At 39.4% G+C, this 24,509-nt stretch overlaps 1 protein-coding gene across 4 annotated transcripts in view; it reads left to right on the top strand.

Annotated features, from left to right (window-relative positions):
* Positions 1–24,509, top strand: part of Arhgef12 (Rho guanine nucleotide exchange factor 12) — a 131,350-nt gene that overhangs the window by 48,687 nt on the left and 58,154 nt on the right. For 2 of the 4 annotated variants that reach the window (XM_055621723.1, XM_055621722.1), the window contains 7 exons: positions 857–913; positions 15,274–15,372; positions 16,137–16,186; positions 19,823–19,880; positions 21,985–22,163; positions 23,370–23,447; positions 23,630–23,749. In XM_055621723.1, coding sequence (XP_055477698.1) covers positions 857–913; positions 15,274–15,372; positions 16,137–16,186; positions 19,823–19,880; positions 21,985–22,163; positions 23,370–23,447; positions 23,630–23,749 — 641 coding nt within the window. Of the gene's footprint in view, positions 1–856; positions 914–13,583; positions 13,678–15,273; positions 15,373–16,136; positions 16,187–19,822; positions 19,881–21,984; positions 22,164–23,369; positions 23,448–23,629; positions 23,750–24,509 lie in introns of those variants that run through there. The other 2 variants (XM_055621725.1, XM_055621724.1) reach the window with 2 other exon arrangements.

Genomic DNA, 24,509 nt, shown 5'->3' with positions numbered 1-24,509 from the left:
TTTTGTTTAGCTGTATGTCCCTGTGGCAAAAGATGAACAACACACCAATCTGAGATGCATAAATGTATTTTTTATAGACATTTTTACTTACAAGTGTAATTTTAAGTATTTAATAGAGTATTTTTTGTGTGAATAATTGAAATCTTTCCTACTTTTAGAACAGTTTTCTCAATTTTGAGAAAGTATTGTAAGCATTTATCTAATAAGGAAGAACTAGGAAGTAAGTAATAAGTAGTATGCTTTGCATCTTGGGTTGGAGTAAAGAAATGAACAGTTAGTTTTAGATAGCTTTGGTGGTGTGGTGGGGGCAGTACCGTGCCACAGTTCCCATGAAGAGAGAGCTCTGTACTTCAGATACCCAGCCAGGATCCAGGCATGGGCCGGAGGCTTTCAGTTATTTCTGTAGCTAGTTGTTGTCTTTAATAATGGTCACATGTGTCTTACATTCATGAAAATGCCATAGTCCTTCTAGTCTTGTTAGGCATGTTCTGTACACTTGTCTGTGAGGTGACCATTTCCAAAGACAGGTCTCTCAAAAAGGTACTTGCTTCACAGAGAGCCGAGTATAGCTTTAAGTGTTTTTCATCTCTACAACTCTCAGATGATACATTGTGTAGACTATCCATGTGTTGTTGTGTTTGTATTTTTATTGCACTGTCTTTTCTTCCATAATCTGTAAATATGTCATTACCTGTGCTGTTCATGACTATTCTAAGTGCTATCATCTGTGATGTTCATACTTCATGTTTGCACGATTTAACTTGACCATGACTCGTTCTTTTATCCCCATGAAATTTCCCCCTTACATTGGTCTCCATATTTTCTATATCTCTCCTTTTCTCCCGCTCTTGTGCAGATAGCTCCTCCAAGAAGACAAAGTCTAGTTCAGAGGAGAGTAGATCGGAGATCTATGGTAAGCTGATTAGCTAATGCGGCCTTGCACCTTTGCAGCTTGCTTCATGCTGTCTCATTGTGTTTTTGGTAACTGCAGCCTTTCTTGTCTGCTCTGCATGGCATGATCTCCTGCAGGGAAAGGGAGCCTGGGGTTCGATGTGGCCTGTGGTATGGAAGCTTAAGATGACTAGAAACTAACATGGTAGGTTGAGAATAGGCCATGTTATGTATTTTTCCTTGTCTGTCTTAGGAAAGTGGGGTCAGGCTCCTGAGTAGCACGGATGGGCTGTGAAATATTGCCTGCTTCTCTGGTCTCCTTCATAGCTTTGGAATATGTGGGATTTCGGCAGCTCAGGCATTTCCTATAAGAGTAGTTCTGGCATCATTTAGATGTGTTAGCAGTTCTTTGAAATTTTTGTTTATCTTTTATTTATAAAAAATTTAATTGGTTTATCACCTGGATAAGTCATTCTTATAAAATGTATTTCTAATTGCAAAAATTTTAAGTATTTTATTTTCATGCTTCAAACATTTGTCCCTCCTGTAAGCTTCCCAGAAACTTAGTATGAATAGGAAAATTTCAAAATACCTTTAAAAAATAATCTTCATGAAGAGTAAGTTTAACCTGAATGTTGAGCTTTCATGATACATGATGAAAACATGAGTATTTCTAGATGCTCCTGTCTTTCTAAATACAACAAACTATTTATGAAGTTCATATAGCTTTTTCCTCATTGCTTTTTTAAGCTTTTTGGAACAGGGTTTTACTGTCAGCCCCCGGCAGCCCTGAACACACTCAGTAGTTCAGCTGACCTCAGACTTGCAGTGTCCTTTTGCCTCTGCTTCTCGAGTGCTGGGATGACATGTGCGCCAGCACGCCCTGCTATCTAGGAGCTTATTCAGAAAAGAGAAGGCAATGCAGCGTCTGGAACAAGACTAAGCAGAGGAAGTCTTCTCTGCCAGAGCCAAGGCACGTGATGGAAGTTCACTCAGGTGTAAATCTTTCTTACGTAGCCCTATGTGAGGAGAAAAATATATAGGATTAATTGTCCTTGAGAACATTTGGCAATTGTTGCCTTCTAGCATCTGATACAACTCAGTACCATGAAGCCTTTGTGTTTGGTTCTGACACAGTTAGTGCTTCATGTTAGATACATGCTCATGTTTTTCTCTGTTGTAATGAGCAAAAGGACATGTTTGCCAGGCCTTGTGGCAGGTCAAGTTTATGCTTTTCTTTCCTCCAAACTAGTTTTTTAATAGTCCATGTTTCTGTTGTAGGTAAGGTGCTTCCTGCAGTTTTTCTTTGTTGAGGAATGTGAACATTATCTGTGTGTCTCCATTCTTCCCAGCAGGCTTTTCAGCGTTGTGGTTTACCTTGTTCACCAGTTTTTAGATCTTTGCAGTGTGTTAGGAGCTTGTTCATGTTGGATGAGGATTAATGATTTAGGACTCTGACAGAAAATATTGTACTAATATTTTTCTTAGAATGATAGGAGTTTTTTACTAGTCCAGACATGTCATTGGCTTAAGTAGTAACAGAAGCATTTTAAGTGGTACTCAGGGAATAGGGTGTGGCCTCTCAATGCATTTGTCCCTTGAGAACCCTTGAAATACCTTCTTTTGGTTGTTGTTGTTGGAGGAATTGAACTATGACTCCCCAGTAAACACTCATTAGAGGGATGAGCTAATTAAGACAGCTAGCAGGCGATTGTTGGCCTCTCTCATTGTGAACAGTGTTTGGAGCCGTACTTCAGACTGTGCAGTTAGCTTAGGTGAAGAATACGCTCTAGGGAGACAGTAGTGTGAGATGGGATATTACTGAGTGGAGTCCTAGCAACCAGGGGTATTCCGCTCAGCAAGGGACTTGTTATCAGTCTACTTCAAGCTGTGGAGAGTGGACATTCTCTTCTTTTGGTTAAAATTCTTTAGTTGGGTACTCAAAACAGATGTCATTCAAATAACCTCAAACTTTTGCCCTTCTTAGAGCTGCTTGAAAGCTAGATAGACTCTGTTCATTTGAAGAGGAAATGCTTTGTAGAGGCTTTCCTTGTAAAACTTCTCAGTGTAGTCTAGTCAACATTCTGTTTGTCCCCTGTACTTGTTGGGTCTATTACAAATAGTGTATGGATATATTTTCTGAACTGTAACTTTAGTGTGCTCGATTTTCCATTGTATATAGTTTTTTTTGGTGACAGGAGCAGCACAGCTCCTGAGTGCTGGGCTTACAGGTACACCCCACTGTGCCTTGTTGTTGTAGTCTTACTATGCAACTCTGGCTGGCCTTGAACTCAGTATGTAGTCCAGATTGTCCTTACACTCTTTCGTGTGTCAACTTCCTGAGTACTGAAATGACAGGAATATCTCTAACACTGTTATGAAGAACTTTGTGGGTTACTGTGGGATATAAGCAGTCTGACGTCTCTGTAAATTCTGTCACCCTCACCATCTTTTCTCACTCTAGCTACCTTCAAAGGCCTGCCTCCAGATTCTATCACATTAAGAGTTAGGGCAGCATAAGAGTTAGGGCAGCAACATACAGGTTTTGAAGGGATATGAACATTTAGACCATACTAGAAGCACACTGTTAGCACAAGCATCCCTTCTCTGAAATGCTTGAAACAAGATGTGTTTTAGATTTTGAAATACTAGTATATATGCAACATATTTATAGGGATAGAATTGGAGTTCTGACATAAACTTTGCTTATGTTTGATATATTATATATATATCAAACTAAATATACATAGTCTGAGGGTATAAGTTTTTAAATAACTTTGGGTGGTTTGAAGCTTATGAAGTCAATGTGGAGCTTTCTACTGTGATATCATGCTGGCATTCAAGGTGTTTCAGATTTTGGAATATTTTAGAATTCAAAATTTTGGATTAGAGATGGTCATCCTGTCCTTGGCTGTGGTTTGTGCATTTCAGAGAATGATTTTGAAATGTCATACGTTTTTCTCATTCATGATTCTTGTATCTTTAAAAGGAGAGCTCTTGTTTGATTCTTGTTCCCACCAAGTTCATGTTTTCTCTGCCCCCTAAGCTTTGCAAAGAACATTCCACATGAACCTTCTGTGTTCCCACAACTCATTTTTTTTCTTTTTACTTTTTTCTCTTCATACTTGAATTGTGTTTTCAGCACACACACTGTCTTAAAAGTGGCCCAAGATATCCTGCTTGAGAACCTGTTAAGTTCTCTGTGTATACCTCCTTTGAACCACTCAGCAGCGCAGATAACCTTTCCTGTTTTCTGTAACACTTGTTTTCCTCTTTGTTATTGAGTTGTCTGTTTATTTGATTGGTAGCTCACTTTAACCCTACAGGTTTTTTTTATGTGTGTGCATGTAGGTTTGTGCCTATGCTTCCCTATGTGTGCACAGATGTGTTTGTGCCCATAATCCTGTGTGTGTGTGTGTGTGTGTGTGTGTGTGTGTGTACATGTTAATGTTGCTGTTGTCTTTGCTTGTTTTTTACCTCAGTGTTTTGAGACATGCTCTCACTGAATCTGGAGCTCACCAGCTCACCTAGGCTGGCTGGCTAAGCAGCCCTATGGATCCTCCTGACTCCGCCCCCGTAGCATTGGATTGCTGATGTGCACTAGCTTTTATGTTGGTGCTAGGGATCAACTTTAGGTACTCATACTTGCACTGCACGCACTGAGCCCTATTCCAGCTCATCTTTCTTTCTTCTATCTATCTTTTTTGAGAAAAGGTCTTTTTATGTAGCCCAGGTTGGCCTAGAATTTACTCTTCCTGTCTCTGTGTCCAGTGCTGGGATAATAAACAATTACCAGTAAGCCTTGCTTGTAGCTTCCTCCTCTCCCTCCCTCCCTTCTATCTCTCCATTTTCTTGCATCAGGCATCATATAGTCCACGCTGCCTTCAAAACTCTCTAGGTAGTTAAGGATGCCTTAACTTCCAACTTCATCCTCCAGGGATGAGATTAAAGGTATGCACCACCTAGCCTAGCCTTTATCACTCTTTTATTCTTCGTTCTTTGGTCCAGCCCCACTACCTTCTTCAGTGTTTATCATGTCATTAAACTTTTTAATTTTTTAAGTCCTTTTTGTTGTTGTTGCTGTTGTTGTTTTGTTTTTCAAGACAGGGTTCTCTGTGTAATAGCTCTGGCTGTCCTGGACTCACTTTGTAAACCAGGCTGGCTTTGAGCTCACAGTGATCCTCCTGCGTCTGCCTCCTGAGTGCTGAGATTAAAGGCATGCACCATCATTAAACTATTCTAATAGATTCACAACCTTTGCTTTTTATTTTATTTTATTTTCTGTTTGTTTGTTTTCTCCCAGACAGGGCTTTTCTGTATAGTTCTAGCTATCCTAAACTTGCTCTGTAGATCAGGCTTGCCTTCAGACTCAGATCTGCCTCTCTGTCCCCGCCTCCTAAATGCTGAGATTAAAGGGGTCTGCTACCACATCCAGCTTTAAATTAATAACTTTGTATCACTTTAGTTTCATGTTGATTTTACCGTCCTTTGTGTCTTCTATACTCTGTTTTGACTTGGCAGATTAATATTACTAAAATAATGGACTTGGTTACTCACTTGCTAAGAAAATACAAGTAGTTACTCTAAGATACTGTACTTCATTTCCAGTTTCTCATCCTGCCCCAGTTTTCTGTTTGCCTCAGAGTAGCAGGCTGCCTTCTAGCTGCTTATTTTCTGAGTCCGCCCTGTCCATCTCACTTTCCTCAGTGCATGTCCTGTTGTATTGAGTACTTAAGTTTTTTTTCTGTACTTTCCAATCCTATCTATCCTCTAAGGCTCAGTTCAGGCACTGATACATCATAGTTAGATAGGAGGAGTAAGCTGGAGATAGCTGTTTTCCTTCATGCTGTAGGAAGATATATTATATTCTTGACCTGTAAAAAGAGTGGATGAAGTATTCTTACAGAATAGTAATAACCATATAAAGGGAAACTTTGATTAGTTAACTACATTTATCTGTCCTGCAATGTATATATACTTGGTAACATTATATTATAGGCAGAAAATAACACATTTTTTTTTCGAGTAAAAAACTGCCTCCTCACAATTGCTGTTTCTAAACATTGGCAACTGGCTCTGTTTGCTTGCATCTGTATTCATTGTTGCATATCCCATAATGCCTGACTCTCTGGAAGTGAGTTTTGAATGAATGATTGTTGAAATCAAGATGATGTATTTTAGTAGAGAGAATTGATGGAATAAACTCTCGACTCATCTTAATTGGCTCTTTTCTTCCCTTCCAAAAAATTTTAGAGAAGAAAATGTATCTTAGAAAAGGGATTTGGTTTTGGTGAGCATCTAAAAGAATGAAGTCAGTGTACTTGGAGCTTGAAGTTCCTCATATTGGCAGCTTTGTGCATTTAGAATGCAGAAGCTTCTTAATCAGAGGATTATCAGAGGTCTTACTCATAAAACACATATGTCTGGCAGCAGTTGAAAACTGAGCTGTTTTTATTAGGTTGCACATGGTTTTTCTCTACACCCTTCCCTGCAGCTAATTCTTCAGAGGTGAGACTTAGAGAAGTTTGGTCATGCAGTAAAATCAAAGGTGAAGAAAGACTAATACATGCTTTTTAAAGCAAATGTAGTATGGAAGGCTTAGCATATTGCCGTACATGTTTAATACTTCATTTTCTTTAAATTTATTATCTGGCACTGTAGTTGTAACCCTTTTTCAGGAATAAATTTATAGTAAAACTTAAAAATACCTTCTCAACAATTTTTAGACCTTTCATTGCTACCTTTTCCCCCCTGCAAGGCATTACAGAGGCTTAGCTTTTTTCACTTTTGAAATACTATCATTGGTAGTTACTGTTGAGCAGATTCAGTCTTAGGTGGGCGCGGCAGTGTGAGCTTGCAGTCCTAGCATAGGAGGGCCACAGGTAGTTCAGAGCAGACTTCCTGGGCCACCTGGCAACACTTGTCTCAAAACAAGAAAGCAAACAAGCAAAAAGCAGTTTTCATGTCTATATTATATTAGGAAACCATGTTTGTTGTTGTTATGACAAAGTACAATTTAGGAAAGGCTAATGGATATGCAGATTTGAGAGACCATTGGATTGTAATTTCATTGAGAGAATAATCCTGACACAGCTGATTATCTTTGAGAAGAAATAATCAAGACAGGAAATATAGAAAACTTTGTCATCAGAGGTATTAATTAGGGACAGATGGAGAATTAAATTGTTACAGTTGGAATTTTGCCAGGTATATCACTCATCAATGTGCCTTTAAGTTGTTTTCCTGCTGTGAATAATCTTCAGGGCTATGATTTTTTTTTTTTTTTTTTTTACTAAAAATGGTTGGGCGGTATTTAAATTTCCTTTGTGGAAAATAAATTAAGACTTAATTTTTTTATTACCTTTTTTTTTTCAAAGATTTGTTTTTATTTTGTTTGTGTCTGTGTGAGTGTTTGTACACATGAGGATACTTAAGAGGCCAGAAATGATTATTGGACTCCTTGAACCTACAGTTTTTGTGGTTGTGATAGGGTTGCTGGGATTTAACTCTTCTCTTCATGATTGAACAGCTAGCATGCTTTACCGTCAAGACATTTCTTTAGTCCCATAGTACATAAAAAGTGTGTGTGTATGTGTGTATCTGTTTGTGTGCATGCCTGTGTGTGTGTACCACAGTATGGGTATGGAGTTCAGAGTACAGCCTGCAGGAGTCCTTCTCTCTTACTGTGTGAGTTCCAGGGATTGAATTCAGGTTGTGAGGGTTGGAGCAAGCAGTTTTACCTGCTGAGTCATCTTTTTGACACCAACCCCCTTTATTTTGAGACAAAGTTTCTTTACTTTGTAACTCAAGCTGGCATTGAACTTGCAATACTTTTCTGCATCCTCCTGAGTTCTAGCAGTACACAGTATACCATCTCAGCTTAAATTCAGGTGATAAAAATAATCTAAAGTATTTTAAAGACACATATTCTCATGTAAAGAATTAGATTCATTTAGTGTCATTGGTCACCTGTTATGCAGACTGTATGGAAAGGAATACAAAGTTAAGAAAAAACTGAACTTGGCTTCCAGACCAACAGAGAGGGAAGTGCTGTGGCACTTTACATACTGGTGAAATTTATAGTTAACACTTCTCCACATGCACTGAAAAGTGGATTGCTGTGGTTGAAAACAAAACAACCCTGTATGTAATCACCAGGAATGAGAGTGAGACAGTTCTTCTCTGGCTGAGTGCCAGTGAAGGAGCAGCTTTATTCTTCTGTGGTCCTCATCTGCCTGTCCTCATACAGAATGCTAGAATATAGCTTGTACCTAACAGACAATGGCCATGTAAACCCACTCAGAGTTTGTGTGATAGTAAGAGCTCTAACAGCAAAACAAATCGTTGACTATATATACAGTAAAATCCAGAAGATTTAAAGTGATAAATGCTAGAGTTGGTGCTTTTGTTTTATTTTGTTTTTTTTCTTTTTAATTTTTGTTGAGACAGTGTCTTGTGTATTTTACTCTGGTCTCAAATTCACTACGGGCCTGGGTTTGCATTCCTGATCCTTTTGCTTCTTCCCATCTCCCTAGTGCTAGGATTATAGGCCTTTATTACTATACGTGACAGAAAATGGCTATTTTAGAATTAGGATTCGATTTTTATTTTGTACCCTCAAAATAACCTATTACACCTTGGTGCCTTGTCACATGTCAGCATTGTTTTAAAACTTATTTTAATGTCCCCTTTGAATGCAGGAACTCCTAATATTTTTATACTTTTCATAGCACCTACATACTAGTGCTAAGTAAAGCTACTAAAACAAAGGATGTGTGTCCTAGTTACCTTTCTACTGTTGTGAGAATATACATGACCAAGGTAACTTACAGAACAAAGAGATGATTTGGGACTTGGCAGTTTCATAGGGTTAGAGTTCATGACGGGTCATGGCAGAGAGCATGGCAGCTGGGAGGTGGTGGAGCAGTAGCTGAGAGCTCACATCTTTGCCTATAGCCACGAAGCAGAGCAAAGACTCTGGGAATGGCCTGGTTGTTCTGAAACCTCAGAGCCCTCTCCCAGTGACACACCTTGTCAAAGAAGGCCACACCCCCAATCCATCCCAAAGAGTACCACCCTCTGGGAACCAGCTATTGAAAAACGAGCTATTCTCACCCCAAAATACCACAAGGAGATAATTTAGCCAGTGTAGAGGATTTCAATGTTACAGAAGGAATTTCTGTTTTAAAGTGAGTCAAACTTTTCCTCCACAAGTAGATTATTTCTCTCGAGAATTAGAATAATTTGATTTTTAAAAAATTATTTACTTACTTATTTGAAACAGGGGTTTACTGTGAGACCCCAACCTTGCATCTACCTCCTGAATGCCAGTGTTAAAGGTGTGAGCCACCATCCCTGACTTTGATTTCATTTTGAGTGGAGGGTAACGCCAGATTTGAGCATTTGAGAGACTGGATTTCGGATTTTTTTTCTAGTTTTTAGACTTATTTTATTTTATGTATGTAAGTGTTTTGTCTGCATGCATGCTTGTGTAACTGGAATTACAGGTGGTTGTGAACTGCCATGTGGGAACTGAACTCAGGTCTTTTGCAAGAGCAACAAGTGCTCTTAACCACTGAGCCATCTCTCCAGCCCCTGGATTTCTGAATGTTGAATGTTTCAGTTATCAGTTATCATCGCAGACCCAATCCACAGATCCTAGGACAGAATAGTACTGGTAATATGGATTCAGTTGATTCTGAATTGGCTGTATTGTAAGACTTACTTGCTTTCTACAGTGGCCCAATTCTTACATGTTAAAGTACACCAGAGTCTCAGACTGGCAGTTAGAAATTTTGGTGGGGAGAGTGCAGGGTACCTAATCCAGAGCTTCATGCCTGCTCAGTACATGCCCTTGCACTGAGCTACGTCCTCATCTCCGAAGGTGCTCAGAGTAACTGAGTGAGTAGTGCCGTGGTAGAGATGGGGAAGAGCAAAGAAGATGATGTGTGCGTCACTATTCTGCTGCTTCTTTACTCTTGAGTTTTTTTGTTTTTGCTTTTTAAATCTCCTTTTGATGTAGAATGAAAAAAACCAGGTGTAGCAGGGAGCTCAGGAAGATTGCAGGTGTGAGACCATTTTGTGCCACATAGTGAGATAGCATCACAGAAAAACAGACAACAGCAAACCCCTCTGGAACCTAACAACTTCAAACACCCAAACAACAATTAAAAGAGGTGGTGTGTCAGGCAGAAGCCACTTAAATGAGAAAAGCAGGCTTTGCCTCTTCTGCAGAATCCCAGCATAGGGGACCTTAGTGGTTTTTAGGGCCCTGCGCATCTTTATAAAGTTAACAGCGTGTGGTGGGCGCTTCGGTTTCGTCCCATGTCGTTTACCTGCCTTTCTGAGCCTCTGTCCTTCTTCAGACTCTTCTGCTTTTTGGAATTTCATTAATTACCCAATCAGTTTTTAAAGACTTTCTTCTTGTAGCAGGTAGCCTGTACACTGGGTTCTGATAGAAGACTGTGAACCAGCGGAACATCCCTGCCTACCCTTGGGCATGTAAGAGTGAGGAGCCGAAAACAAATACAGTCTGTGGGGAACACTAATGAGTTTTAGGAGTAAACAGAGGGTGCACTGGGAGTCTATAGACTCCATCAGGCTATCAGGGAAAAGCTTTCAGTCTGGGCATTTAGGAAAACTTTAAAGATAGTTGTTTGGGGGGATTTCCTGCTCTCTCATTTTTCTAAAACTGCCTATAATAAGAAGCTCTGCTCTTTGACAGTTTCCTCCTCTTTTCCCTATTCAAAGCTAATTACCTTGTTTAAACAAAAAGTAGTTGGAGCATGTTAGTACAGACCTGAAATCCCAGCACTCTGGTGGTAAAGGCAGGAGGATCAGGAGTTCAAGGCTAGCCTAGGCTCCATACTTCACCTTGTCTTAAAACAAAAACAAACACAAAGACATAATTGGGTTTCCCCCTTAAGGGTATTAACGGTAGGAGTATATTAGTGACTTGTAAAGACTGGGGAAGCAGAGTCAGGAGGACTCTGTGTCTCACAGGCCAGCTAGTCTTGTTGAATGGTAAGCTCTGGGTTGGGTGAGAGAATTTCTTAAGCAATGCAGAAAGCTGTTGAAGAAAATAGCTGGCACTGTCTTCTGGCCTTCCCACATGTATACACATGTATAAACACACATGCTCCAGCTACACTCAGAAGCAGCCTTTTTACTAGGTCTTGTAATAAGACAATAAGTGTGCAAAAACTGGGAAGTAGTTGGTTTATTTTAAACTATTATTGAAAATATTTTATTTTCAATACCAATTTTGAAATTTTGAGCACTGTTGAGGCAGCCACAGAAAATATTTCTAAAAACAAGTGTCAGGTTCTGAAAGTTCCTATGAAATGCTACTTAATCCTTTTAAATTTTATTTTAGATTTATTTTATGGGTGTGAGTGTCCATCAGGGATCATAAGAGATCATGGATGCCCACATGGGTGCTAGGAACCAAACTCAGTTCCTCTGCAAAAAGCAACAGGTGAAAAAGATTGAATCCATCCTCTTTCCTAACAACTCAAAACAAGCCTTCTGCTTAGCTTTCTGGGATAAAGGGGCCTCCACAACCCCCTTTTCATCCTTTTTTGGAGTGGTGGTGGAGCAGGAATCAAGATCTTGCTGTATATCCTAGGCTGGCCCTGAACTTGTCCGTCTTCTTGTCACAAACTCTTGGATTACAACAACACATCACATCTTAAAATATTCTGGGGACACTAATTCTGGGACACATGGCTCACTGGTGAAGAGAAACTGCTGCTCTTCTAGAGGACCCAGGTTCAGTTCCAAGCTCTCACATGTCAGTTCAGTGACCATCTCCAACTCCTGTTCTTCTGGCCTCTTCAGGCACTGGGCATGGTGGAGTTACACAGCACACATCCATGTAGGCAAAACATCCATAGACGTTTGAAAGAAAAAGGTTGAATTCTGATGGGTTCTTTTTATTCTTCCCTCTTTTCAGTTTAGTGTTTTGTATGACTGATGAATTTGTGGAAACAAATACAGCTTGCTACTTAGTAGTTAGTGGAATTGAAAGATTGTAGCATTTCTAATGTTGAAAGCTGGTCTTGGTATATTATTACAAAAAATGAGACTAGGCTTTTTCTAACTATGCAGTCTGGAGCAGTTTGGCCACTGAATATACTCGCGTAACCATTATGCTAATTGAGAAGACATCATGTGCATCCCTCAGAAAGTCCTTTGTTTCTCGCTGCAGTCACTCCTGCTTTTCTCCGGGTGATTGCTCATTTGCTTATTGCTGCTGTGGGTGAGCTTCTCTTGCTCTTTCTTGGAATTGTATCATGTGGACTTTTGTGTTTAGTGTGATATTTCTGTTATCCATCCATGTTTGCTGTATTTGTGAAAGCATTCCTTTTTTGAAAACTTCTCTTTCTCCCAAGATAACATTTCATTGTATGACTTCAATTTTTCCTTTTAACTGTTGATAGGAATTTGAGTTGTTTTTATATGTAAATGTATTCATACCTTTTTAAATATTTTTTATTTTTTTATATTAATTACAGGTTATTTACTTTGTGTCCCAGCTGTAGCCCCCTCCCACTCCCACCCTTCCTCCCTCATCTCCTCCTTGTCCCTCTCTAAGTCCACTTATAGGGGAGGACCTCCTCCCCTTCTAACTGACCCTAGCTTATCAGGTCTCACCAGGACTGGCTGCAATGCCCTCCTCTGTGGCCTAGCTAGGCTGCTCCTCCCACGGGGTGGGTGGGGACTGGGGAGGTCAAGGAGCTAGCCATAGAGTTCATGCCAGAGACAGTCCCTGTTCCCCTTACTAGGGAACCCACATCGATACTGAGCTGCCATGGGCTACATCTGAGCAGGGGCTCTAGGTTATAACCATGCATGGTCCCTGGGTATTCATACAGTTACAGGAATTTTACAAATTGTTTTACCAAGAGTTTATACTCTCCCACCAATTATGTTAAGAGAATTCCAGTCACCCTGTATCATTGCCAACACTTGGTGTGCTTAGTCTTTTCATTTTTAGCCATTCTTCTTGGTGTATTAGTAGATCCATTCTCGTATGGACTCAGACTTTTCTGAATGTTGCAGATGTTAAGTACCTTTGCATGTGCCTTTTAACCATTGGTGTGTCTTTCCTATGTTCATTTAAATATTTCCTTTTAATCTGACATTCATTATTGAATTAAACTTTTAGAGAAGAAATTTCCTTTTTTTTTTTCAAAATTTATTTTTATATTATGTGAATGAGTGTTTTGTCTGCATTTATATTTGTGCACCACATACATTCCTGGTGCCTTTGGAGGCCTGATTTCTGGAACTGAGGTTACATGAGGTTATGAGCTGCCATGTGGGTTTTGGAAACTGAACCTAGGTCTTCTGCAAGAAGTTTTTTCTCTGATAGTGCATTTTGTGTCTTACAAAAATATGTGTTTATCCCCTAAAACAACTGTGGGTCACAGCCCACACAGGGGTTGCATATCAGATCAGATATTTACACTATGTTTTATGATTCATAACAGTAGTAAAGTTACAGTTGTGAAATAGTAATGAAAATAATGTCATGGTTGGGGGTCACCACAGCATGAGGAACTGTATGAAGGGTTACAGCATCAGGAAGGGTGAGAACCATTGTGCTAAGGTCTTAAAATTTTTCTCCCATGTCTTCTAAATATTTTAGGTGTTGTTTTGTTTTTTGTTTCTTGAGACAGAGTTTCTCAGTGCAACCTTGGTGGTCCTGGAACTCTACAGACCAGGCTGGCCTCAAACTCCAGAGATCCTCCTGCCTTTGCCTCCTGACTACTAGGATTAAAGGTGTGTGCTATTACCATCATATTTTTTTAGTTTTTAAAAAATTTTTTTTTTGTTGCTGTTCTTTGTTTGTTTGTTTAAGAAGGCTTAGCACTCTCTATGTGGACCAGGCTAGCCTTGAACTCATTAGGTTTTTCTGCTTCTGTCTCCAGATAGAGACTGGATTAAAGGTGGGTGCTACCATGGTTAATGCTAAAGTTTTAGGTTTTATGTTTAGGTCTTTGGCCTGTTTTTGTGCCAACCCCTCCTGCTTCCTGCCCACGTGCTAGAGATGAAGTCCAGGGATTTGTGCATGCAGGCAAATCAGTGCCATTGGACTGTACTGTCAGTCCTCATTGTTTTGTAAATTTCATTTTGTGTAGGGTACATCCTCAGAATTATGCTTTATATGTAGAGATTTGATTTCTCCACTTTTTGCTATTAGTGTGCTTACATGATCACGCTGTCATCAGAAAGAGTATAAAATGACAAGAATGCATCATTAATGTGCAACTTTCACATATATTTATACACCAGACTTAGTAAAAGATTGTATCTATTATATAAACTCTTTATTAGAAGCTTTTATTTTCTAACCATCATTATCTTTGTGTTTTTTACATGTCATATACTTTGGCTTTTGATAAACTGCTCTGTCTGTACATTAAGTCTCTGGCTAACACAGAGTTTAGGGTCTTGAGGTGTAATATTTAATAAAGTAGAACTAATGAGAGCTCCACTTTGGGACATTACTCTTTCTTTGACTGAGTTCTTCTTTCTCTCATCTTAAAATATTTTTTCTTCTGTATATGTGTGTGTTTGTCTGTATAAGTGTATGTCTCATCTGTGTGGATATGCCATGGATGCTAGAAGGGGTGTTAGATCCACTGGAGCTGGACTGCAAGGCTTTGGGAGCCTCCTGACAATAGTGCTGGGAAGAGCAGCAAGTGCCATTTCTCTGGGCTGCAGGGTTGGCCTTTCCCTTACCTCACCGTCACAGTTTCCATTTATTATTAGATAGAATGAATCAGCTAAGTATGTGGTGGAGATGAGAGAAATGGTTGAGTTTACATGTAACTTTCTTTTCCTACTTTTCTCTTTTTCTTGAATGAAATTTTTCTCCTTATTCTCCCCCTTTTCTTAGCTTTTTGGAGACCAGCTACAGATATTCTGTGCATACCTCCTGTCTTTCTACAGTTTTTTTCCTTCTTGAGAACATATTTCTGATATTAAGAGTAGATTCCCCTGGAGTTTTCCATATGATGTTCCTAACCAAAGAACCTATAATATTTCATTCTTAGGTTAAGTACCAGTTAAAGCACAGAGCCAAGGGGCAGGATTTTATATTATAAACTAATGGCATAGCTGAGAATTAGCTTTCCTCCTAATTGTCTCATCTCTCAAAATCCATCCTTTCAGTTTATTGGAGCTGTTTGTGATAGTCTACTCTCATGAGACACTGGTACCCATAGTGCTTTGTGATGTTCTTATGCTTGTTTTACGGGGTAGGGGCTTCACGAGTTACCTTTATTCAGATAGAAAACAGTTCACCACTAATGCATAATCATTGTCTTTCATTCTGTTTTTTCCTCCTTCCTTTACTCTGTGGTTGTTCTGCAGGTCTTGTTCAACGCTGTGTGATCATCCAGAAAGATGACAATGGATTTGGGCTGACAGTCAGTGGAGATAATCCAGTCTTCGTACAATCTGTCAAAGAAGGCAAGGCATTTTAGAAAATAGTTTTGTTGCCAGGTGTGGTTGTAAATGACTTTAATCTTTTCAGAGGCAGGTGGAGCCTTGTTTACATAGTGAGTTCCAGGCTAGCTGGGGATCCATAGTAAGACCCTATCTCAAGAACAAAAAAAACACTTTTGTCTATAGAAAGCAGTCAGAGTAAGCATAACAAAGCTTAAATAATGTCTCTTGCCCAGAATAGAATTATACAGACTGGACTATTATGCTATGCTTGTTTGTGGGGTTATAAAATTAAGTTGCCTCAGGTGGTATTTTTTTAAAGAAAGAAAACAGTTCATCTTTAGTTATCAAAATCACACAATTTCTTGGTATTTTCCATGCCATCACTTAACAGACATTTCTACAACTTGATTTCTTTGTAGCATAAAGTGATGTTTTAATAGAGTGGATTAAGGAGATATGGATGCTTGTCCCAAATGACAATAATGACAATCTTTTTTTTTTTTTTTTTTGGCTATTTTGCTAAGTGGATTCTTTTGGTGTTGGGTGCTGTAATTTCAGGTAGATAATAGTATATATTAAAGGAAACAACACTTTATAGATAATATTGAGCATCCGAGTTAAAAAAAATCATAAAAGCAGTCTGACTCACACATAATGGGTGGTAGAAGCAGGATTTGGACCCAAGTCTGCCATACTGTCCAGCCCATTTTTTAACTTGTGTTACATTACTTCTCTTTAAAGACTTATCAGTGAAGCTCATGTTAAACAATTCATTTCTTACACAGATGGAGCAGCCATGCGGGCTGGAGTACAAACAGGTGATCGAATCATCAAGGTAAAGCAAAGTCTGTTGTGGAAGTCATGATAGGATTGTATAACATATGTCACCTGTATTATACCCTTTCCACCTAGATTTTTATAAAACCAGATCTCTGCCTTTTATACAAACTTACTTCATTTGTTTTAAAGTTAGCATTACCCTTTACTGAAAGGTATGATAAAAGGCTGTATAAATGGAGTCACCTTTGTTCTTGTAGGAAAGTACTCAGTTTTTAAAACTCATTTTTGTCTAAATTAATCTGTTAGCAAGAAATACTCATAATATACAGATAGGGTTGTATTGGTGAGCTATTACTTGCAAATTGATGATTGTTGCAGATGAATTTTTCAAAGATGCTGGTATAGAGTTCCTAGCATACGCCAGGCCCTGGGTTTGATATCCAGCACCAGGAAAACAAGAACAAGCAAAAAAGCAAAAGATGAACAGGTGAAGAAAAAAGTGTGTAGTATATAAGCAGAGACGGTATAAATTAGTTTTAAGAATGTGACTAACACAGACTTCTGCCAGAAACATGCCTTGAGGATTCTTTATTTTGAGGTCAGATTTCATGGATCCTAGGCTGGGCAGAAAGTTCTGATTTCCCTGCCTACTAAGTATTGGGATTACAGATGCTCATCACCATTCTTAGTTTGAATGGTCCTGGGGAATAAGTCCTGGGCTTCATGCCTTTAAGCCAAGCACTTTTCCAGCTGAACTTTACATCCTCAGCCCAAGCCCTGTGAACTGTGATCATTAGAAGAGGAATAGATTTCTCAGAAATGTCTGTTGAAAACAGTTGAGTAATTTGATTACCTAAAAGTACTTTTTTTTTTTTTTTGAGACAGGGTTTCTCTGTGTAGTCTTGTTTCTCTGTATAGCCTTGGCTGTCCTCGACTCACTTTGTAGATCAGGCTGGCCTCTAACTCAAAGAATCTGCCTGTCTCTGTCTCCCAAGCAGTGGGTTCAAAGGCGTGTGTCACTATGCCCGGCAAGAGAACTTTCTTCAAAGTATTTAAAAGTGTTAAGAACATGATACTCTTTCTTGTAAAGAGCACTTGTGTGTGTATATATGATATATACATGTAGGCCTCCTCTGTCAGTGCCTGCCTTATTCCCTAAGAGTCTCTCATCGAACTCCTGGGAAGCCACACACACACCGGGCTTTTTACAGGATCTAGACTTGGCAGCAAGCACTCTTACCCATTGTGGTATCTCCCCAATCCAAGAGCACTGTTTAATTACAAAGAAACAAAAGCAAGCAAACAAACAAAACTGGCTCTGTGGGACACATCTGTAATCTAACACTGGGAAGGCAGGCAGGAGGATCATCTACAAATTTGAGGCTAGCCTGAGCTTACATAGGAGGCTCTAGGACTACAGGCCTTGTGTTAAAAAATAACAAAAATTAAATGAATAAATTATTAAGAAAAATAATAATTCTGATAGAAAAAATTAGCAAATAATTTTATCAGGAGATTCTTCAGAGTAATTGACATAACTAAGTTATTCATGAGACTATGACCAATGTCATTGGTAGCAATAAAGTAGAAATTAAAAGGATATATGAAAAATACATTTCATTATCAGGAAGTTTAATGATTGATGATTCATACATGGCATAAAATAGATACAGTAGAATGGCTTTTTCATGGTTTTCAGCATCAATTTGGTAAAATCTGTTTGGTAGAAACTTATAAATATGTATTACAAGATTTAAGTGTATAGCCTTTGATCAGCCAGTTTGTTTTTAGGGATTTATCTAAGGAAATAACCTGTGTGCCATATGAGATTTGTAAGACTCTGAAAATTCATAAACCATCTACAAACTAGGTGTGTATGAGCTGAGGGTAAAGCAAAAGGCTTTGAGAAAGAGTAGATTAAAGCGGCACAGTAACTAACACTCATCCCAGCACTCAGGATGAGGCAGGAGAATCGAGAGTTCATGGCCACCTGAACAGTGAGACTGTCTCAAAGAATAACAGCAATTAAAAAGACTGGATGAATTGGGTTCACAGCTTTCCATGTTAAGAGCTGATAGAAGAGCAGCTGTGTCTGTGTCCATGTTTGCACGCTAAAGGATTCTCTCAGATACTAAATGTCTTGGTGAGCAGCAGCTTCTCTGGGAGGCATTATGAACATACTGTTGTACTTCTTCCTTGTGTGTAGTGTGCATGTTTTACGTGTGCGTGTGTGTACATGTGCACATATGTACATGTGTATGTAGAGGCCAGAGGACAACTCCAGTGCTGTTTCTCCAGAGCTGTTTCTTCAGTGCTGTTAGCTTGATTTTGGTGCAGGCTGTCTGTCATTGGTCTGCTTGCCTGTTAGACCGACCTGGGTAGCCAGCAAAGTCCAGGGTTCGTCCTGTCTCTGCTTCCCCAGCAATAGGACTATAGCAATAAGTGCCCTGCAGTCCCTAGCGTTATTGGGGGTTTCTGAGGACCAAACTCAGGTACCCATGCGTGATTGGCACAGCAGGCACTTAATGGACTGAGCTATCCCCAACAGCTGCCTACACTGATGCATTTCAGCTTTAAGTTGGTATGACTTGCATGAGATAAACAAGTAAAATAATGTTAAATTCATGCTTGATGTTTTTACCTTAATTTGTTTTATTTAGTGCAGACCTTAGATAACATTTTTTATCCTTATTTTGTCTGAAAATTATTTTCTTTGTAAATATATCATATTTGGAAAATTAAAAATAAATTGAGTGTTATTACATAATCACTATTTTTTAATTTTTTGATTTAGTTTTGAAAAATCTTTTAACCGTTAGCAGTTAAAAGCAGGGATTTTTTTGTTTGCTTATTCATAGCTTCTTGTTGTATAGGTTAGGGTAGCCTTCTGCTGTTGATCACTCTGCCCTCGCCTCCCTTGTGCTGAGATTCCAGCCATTTGCCCTCAGTGCCCAGTCTATGCAGTGCTGGGAACAGAACTCAGCTCTCTATGCATGTTTATCATACACTCAGCCAGCTGAGCCACATCACCAGCCCTAAGGACATCTTTTTGAATTGGAGTAGTTCAACAAATCTGTGAAGAATTGTTGTTGGCTATTTTAAACTTATTTTTAAAAAATGTGTGTGTGTGTGTGTGTGTGTGTTTGCCTCCCGGTACGCTATGTACCACATTTGTGCCTGATGCCCATGGAGATCAGAAGAGGGCATTGGATTTCCTGGAGCTGGAGTTACAGATGAGTTACAGCCACTGTGTGGATGCTGGGAATTGAACTTGGGTCCTCTGGAAGAACAATGTAGTTTCTTAATTTCTGAGTCATCTTTCTCTAGCACCAATGTCAAGAATTTGTAAATGTTTTCAAGAATGCGTTGTATTTACAGTGTTGATTAAATTGCCGCTTCCTTTAAATTATGGGTCTTTAACTCTTTTATATTGCAATAGGACATAGTCATTTAGAAATATATTGGGCTTGCCTTCCTGGGTATTCTAGGATGCATATAGCCAGGCGGCCACAGGTTACATATACTACCTTTAAATGAAGGTTTTGGTTTGTGTTTGCGCTCATTTTTGTTGCTGAACAAATAGTGGTAAAAATGAATTTTGGACCAAATGTTTATTATAATTAGCCCTGAAGTCCCTATATAGCTGTTGTCTTAATTGGCTTCATGTGATACACATTTTTTTCCCTTACAGGTGAATGGGACTCTGGTGACTCACTCAAATCATCTGGAGGTGGTGAAACTAATCAGATGTAGGTGAATGTTACTTTATTACATTGTTTTCTCAAATCCTTAAAACAAAGGGTCGCCAAGCATTTTTCTGTAACTGGCCAAGTACCAGATATTTTAGGCTTTGTGAACTACATAGTTACTACTGGAGCTTGTTATTAATAGTATAAAGGCATGCATGGGCAATATGTATATGAATGGGTATGGCTAAGTTCCAATAAAACTTTATTTGGCAAAATGATCTGTGAATTAGATTTAGTCTCTTGACTGGTGTTTTCCACTCCAGCCCCCATTAGAAGATCTAAGGTTAAAAACTTACAAGTAATTATGTTTTGTTAACTCCCTGCCTTAGGACATAAATTTGAAAGCCATACGTGAGTCACCTGACAGCAACAAGGTTGAAAATCAGATACAGTGTCCTCAGAAGAACTTTAGAAATGATGTAATGCAGTCATTTTACCTCAGAACAGTAAATGGTTGTATAATTCAAGCAAATCTCTTGGAGAAGTGCAGGGCTATGGATTTACAGCCGTCAGGCTTGCGTTCACCTGCTTCCATTTAGCAGCTAGCAGTACTCTTGTAACATAGGGTCAGGAGTGGGTCGTGCTTCTCTAGACAGCAAGGCAGGTCAGGCCAGGCGCCAACACCAGCAGGGCCTCAGTTTCTCTGTATTTACAGTGGTTTTTGTGAGTTTTGCTTATAAGTCGGGTGATGGGCTGGTATTTGGAATATTGGAATTCAGTGAAGTCTGAGTTACACACCTAATACTCGTGAAGCCCTAGTTTAACTTTGTTGTCACTTTCTAGCCCACCCACTCTACAGAAGAAATTGTCTATTTCTAATGGCTTCATTCTTTGCACGAATGATAGCATGACTGTTGCAGCAGAAGCAGAGAAAGACATAACAGAGTCTCATCATCTGAACTTCTGTTTCCTTTGTCTTGACCTAGCTCAGTGTTAGGTAGTTGTCATGTTTTTAAAGAAATATAAAAGTCCAAAGAGAAAGCTGAAAATAAATGGAATGTAACAGAAAAGGAATGTGTGATTGTGTCAAATCATTTCATAGTAAGTACACTCTAAAAAAAAGAGAGTTATTAATGACTAAACAAAATCACTTAGTTTTTCTTACTGAGTAGACAGACTTTTTGGAATAAATTAATTGAACTAGGCACTACTGTGTAGCTTATGCTTGCCTGGCACATACTGGATAGCCTAAACTGGCATTGAGTTTGAGATTTCCTGTCTCGGCTTCTTGAGTGATGGAGTTACATGTGTGTGCTGCCATGTCCAGCTTAGTAGACTGAGTTGCTTTAAAGTGTTTTACCGGGAATGGGGATTAGAGGAAGATTTGGACAGAGTTGTATGTAGCCCTAGCTGGCTTGGAACCCATTATATAGCTAAGGCAGTCCTTGAAATTCTGATACTATTGTCTTTACCTCCATAGTGCCGATATAAGCATAAACCTCATATCTGGTTTACACAGTGCCACAGTCGAAATCCAAGGCATTGTGCATACTAGGCAAGCACCCTATGAACCTAACTGCACCTCCAACTCTAATGATGACCTCTTTCAAAAATTGTACCTTGGCTCTTTCATTGCCTCCTTATTGCTTAGGTAATCCTGGTGTTTTGTGGCTGACTTTTTACTGTCTACTCCAGACATTATTAGAGTGATTGAATTCTGGTTTCCTTTGAATGAGTTGAAGAAGACTAGAAAGCGCTGGGGTGAGGCAAGCACATGGGCTAGTGAAATGGAATAAATGACTTTCTCAGAATATTAAGACTGAAAGCCTTATTACAAATTATATTTGCTGGGCATTGTGGTACACAGTTGTGATACTAGCACTTGGGAGGCTGAGGCAGGAGCATCCCAAGTTCAAAGGTTACTTTTCTGTGGAATGGGTCAGCCTGGGTAACTTAGTGACATTGTTTCAAGATAGAAAAGTGTTTTTCAAAGGTGCAGATTTAGCTCAGATTTAGTCAGTCACTTGACTAACATGCATTCCCAGGGTTCCAGCCTCACTACCTCAGATAAAGAAAATAGAATGAAAAAGTTGTTTGTTTGTTTTTTAAGTTTCTCAATGGTGTTACGTTTCCTTTTCTTTTTCTCCCACCTCCCCACCTCAAGCTGGTTCCTATGTAGCTCTCACTGTCCAGGGACGCCCACCTGGGTCGCCCCAGATTCCACTCGCTGATTCTGAAGTAGAACCAACAGTCACTGGACATATGTCTCCCATTATGACATCCCCTCATTCCCCTGGAGCAACTGGGAATATGGAGAGAATCACTAGTCCTGTGCTCATGGGGGTAAGACCAAACCTTTTCTTAGCAGATGCTCAGTTATATAGAGGTGCCTTTGCTTTATACTAAGAGTTATGTGTGTTAACTGATTAATAAGCTTCCATTGAAGATTCTAAAATACACCTGCTTCACGTAGAAGTTGCATAATTATTTGGAATGATTGTTTGTTTGTGGAAGATTTAGTTGAAGAACTAGATACCTGCCATGTATAAAACAATGTACTACCCACAAAAATATGATAATTTTTTTAGCCTATGCTCAGAGTCATTAGTCATAGTGTATGCCTCATGAAGGCAAGAGTGTGTTTGTTTTGTTTGTGTTCCTAATGCCTGAAATGTTGCACAACTTATTGGAGGTGCTTAATAAACCTTTACTGACTGAGGCTAAGACTCAGCAACCACAATAAAGAGACAGAATGTAGACCTAACACTAAGTTGTGGGAGGCTTTCAAGGAGGAAAAACCACATCCAGTTGTGACGGAAAGGATCTTCATATAGGACGGTTGTGTTTGAGTTTAGCCTTTTATAATGGGTGACAGTGGTGGCCGTGGCGAGGAAAGCAGATGGGTGAAGACAGTTAACATGGTTGATGAGCCAAGAAAGTACCAGTGTTTTTAAAAAAGCAACACTTGCTTAGCTAGTTCCAGTAAAGGAGGTTTGTGGTGCAAGGTGGCTTAAGGGGAACGAGGTCATCTTTGTATTCTCAGTTGCAGAGGATGTTTACAGGTAACCAAGTAAGCAGTAAGCATCCATTCAACACTGTTGTGAACAGGAGAGGGGCATGATTGTGACAGGATTATAGGAAGACTCGAAATCTATAAAACACTACAGGGTTGTAAAATCAGAGTGATGAGTTGAGAGTTGTTCCAGATTTCGGGCAGGCTGGCCTAGATATTGGAACCAAGCTGGGGGACTGGTAGTAATGCCTCATTGGAAAAAAGTAGAAACAACAGATTTATACTTCCTGTAATTGCAGTTCTTCAGCTGATACCCACATTGAATGTTCTCTTGAACATAGTTTAGTAAAGGCAAAATGAAAAGGCAGAACTCTTCCTGTAACTTTCATAATGGAATAAGCCATCTTCATTCGTAACTGCCAGGAGTAATAAGATCCTAAAGGACACTGAGGGTTGGAGCTAACACAGAATACTGTCTCTCTTGGCTCTCAGTTTTAGCCTCATTTTCCCTGTATTGTGTTCTCATCTGTTTCTAGGAGGAAAACAATGTGGTCCATAACCAGAAAGTAGAGATTCTGAGAAAAATGTTACAGAAAGAACAGGAACGGCTGCAGGTATGGCGTTAGCCTGGGCTCTTGGCAGGCCAGCAAAACTGAGAGTGCACGTAGAGTTGCTGTTGCCCACAGTCAGTCAAGAGAACCGTACCAGTGCTACCAGCTCTTGTGTTAGCAGTGGGAATTTTTGCTATTTTCATGACATAAGTAATTAATCGCTAAGATATTGTTACAACTTTCAGTTACTGCAGGAAGATTACAGCCGGACACCTGCCCAAAGATTGCTCAAGGAAATCCAGGAGGCCAAGAAGCACATCCCGCAGCTGCAGGAGCAGCTGTCCAAAGCTACAGGCTCTGCTCAGGTAGCGGCATTATTGAAAGCTCTGCCCAGCGTTTGCAGGCAGACTGTGTCAGTGAGTGCCATAGTTGCCCCTTGAAAGTGATTTTTCTCGTGTAGGATGCCAGGATCTGGGTAGGATGTTAAGGAAGTAATAGTTAACAGAAGTAAGCATGGGCTTCTGATTGCTTGCTTGCTTTGGTACATTGAAATTTAAGAAAGAGTTGAGTACTTTTGCTTTGATGTGACAAACCAGAAATGTAGATTTCTATGGTTCATGCTGTCATGATGACAACTGATTTGTTTTTAACCAGGGATGTGAGATTTTTACACACTAAAGGGCATTGTGCCAAGTACGTGGGCAGGTATTCTTTAGCATCCTGAAGTTAGTTAGATACTGTTGTTCTCTGTTTTCCAAATCTACTTAAGACCTACAGATTAATTGCACCATTTGTTTCAAGTCTTAAGGCTTAAAAGTGAAGAACTTAAGTTCAAGGTCAGGTATGGCATACATGCTTGTAATTACAGCATCTAGGGAGGGAGGCTTAGATAGGGGATTGCACATTGGAGGCCACCCTGGGTTACAAGGTGAGAAATTGACTTTAGGAAAAGAAGAAAGACAGACAGACAGGAAGAAAGGAAGGAAGGAAAGAAGGAAGAAAGGACAAAAGATGGACAGGCAGTAGGGAGAGTAGAATGAGAATACCTGAAATCCAAACTCATTAAGATTTCCAAGCTTTATTATTATTATTATTATTATTATTATTATTATTATTATTATTATT

The sequence above is a fragment of the Psammomys obesus genome, unplaced genomic scaffold (assembly GCF_907164565.1).
Source record: "Psammomys obesus unplaced genomic scaffold, mPsaObe1.curated_primary_1811, whole genome shotgun sequence".
NCBI classification, from domain to species: domain Eukaryota; kingdom Metazoa; phylum Chordata; class Mammalia; order Rodentia; family Muridae; genus Psammomys; species Psammomys obesus.
Note: the sequence above shows the minus strand (reverse complement) of the source record. Positions and strands in the feature narration are given on the sequence as shown.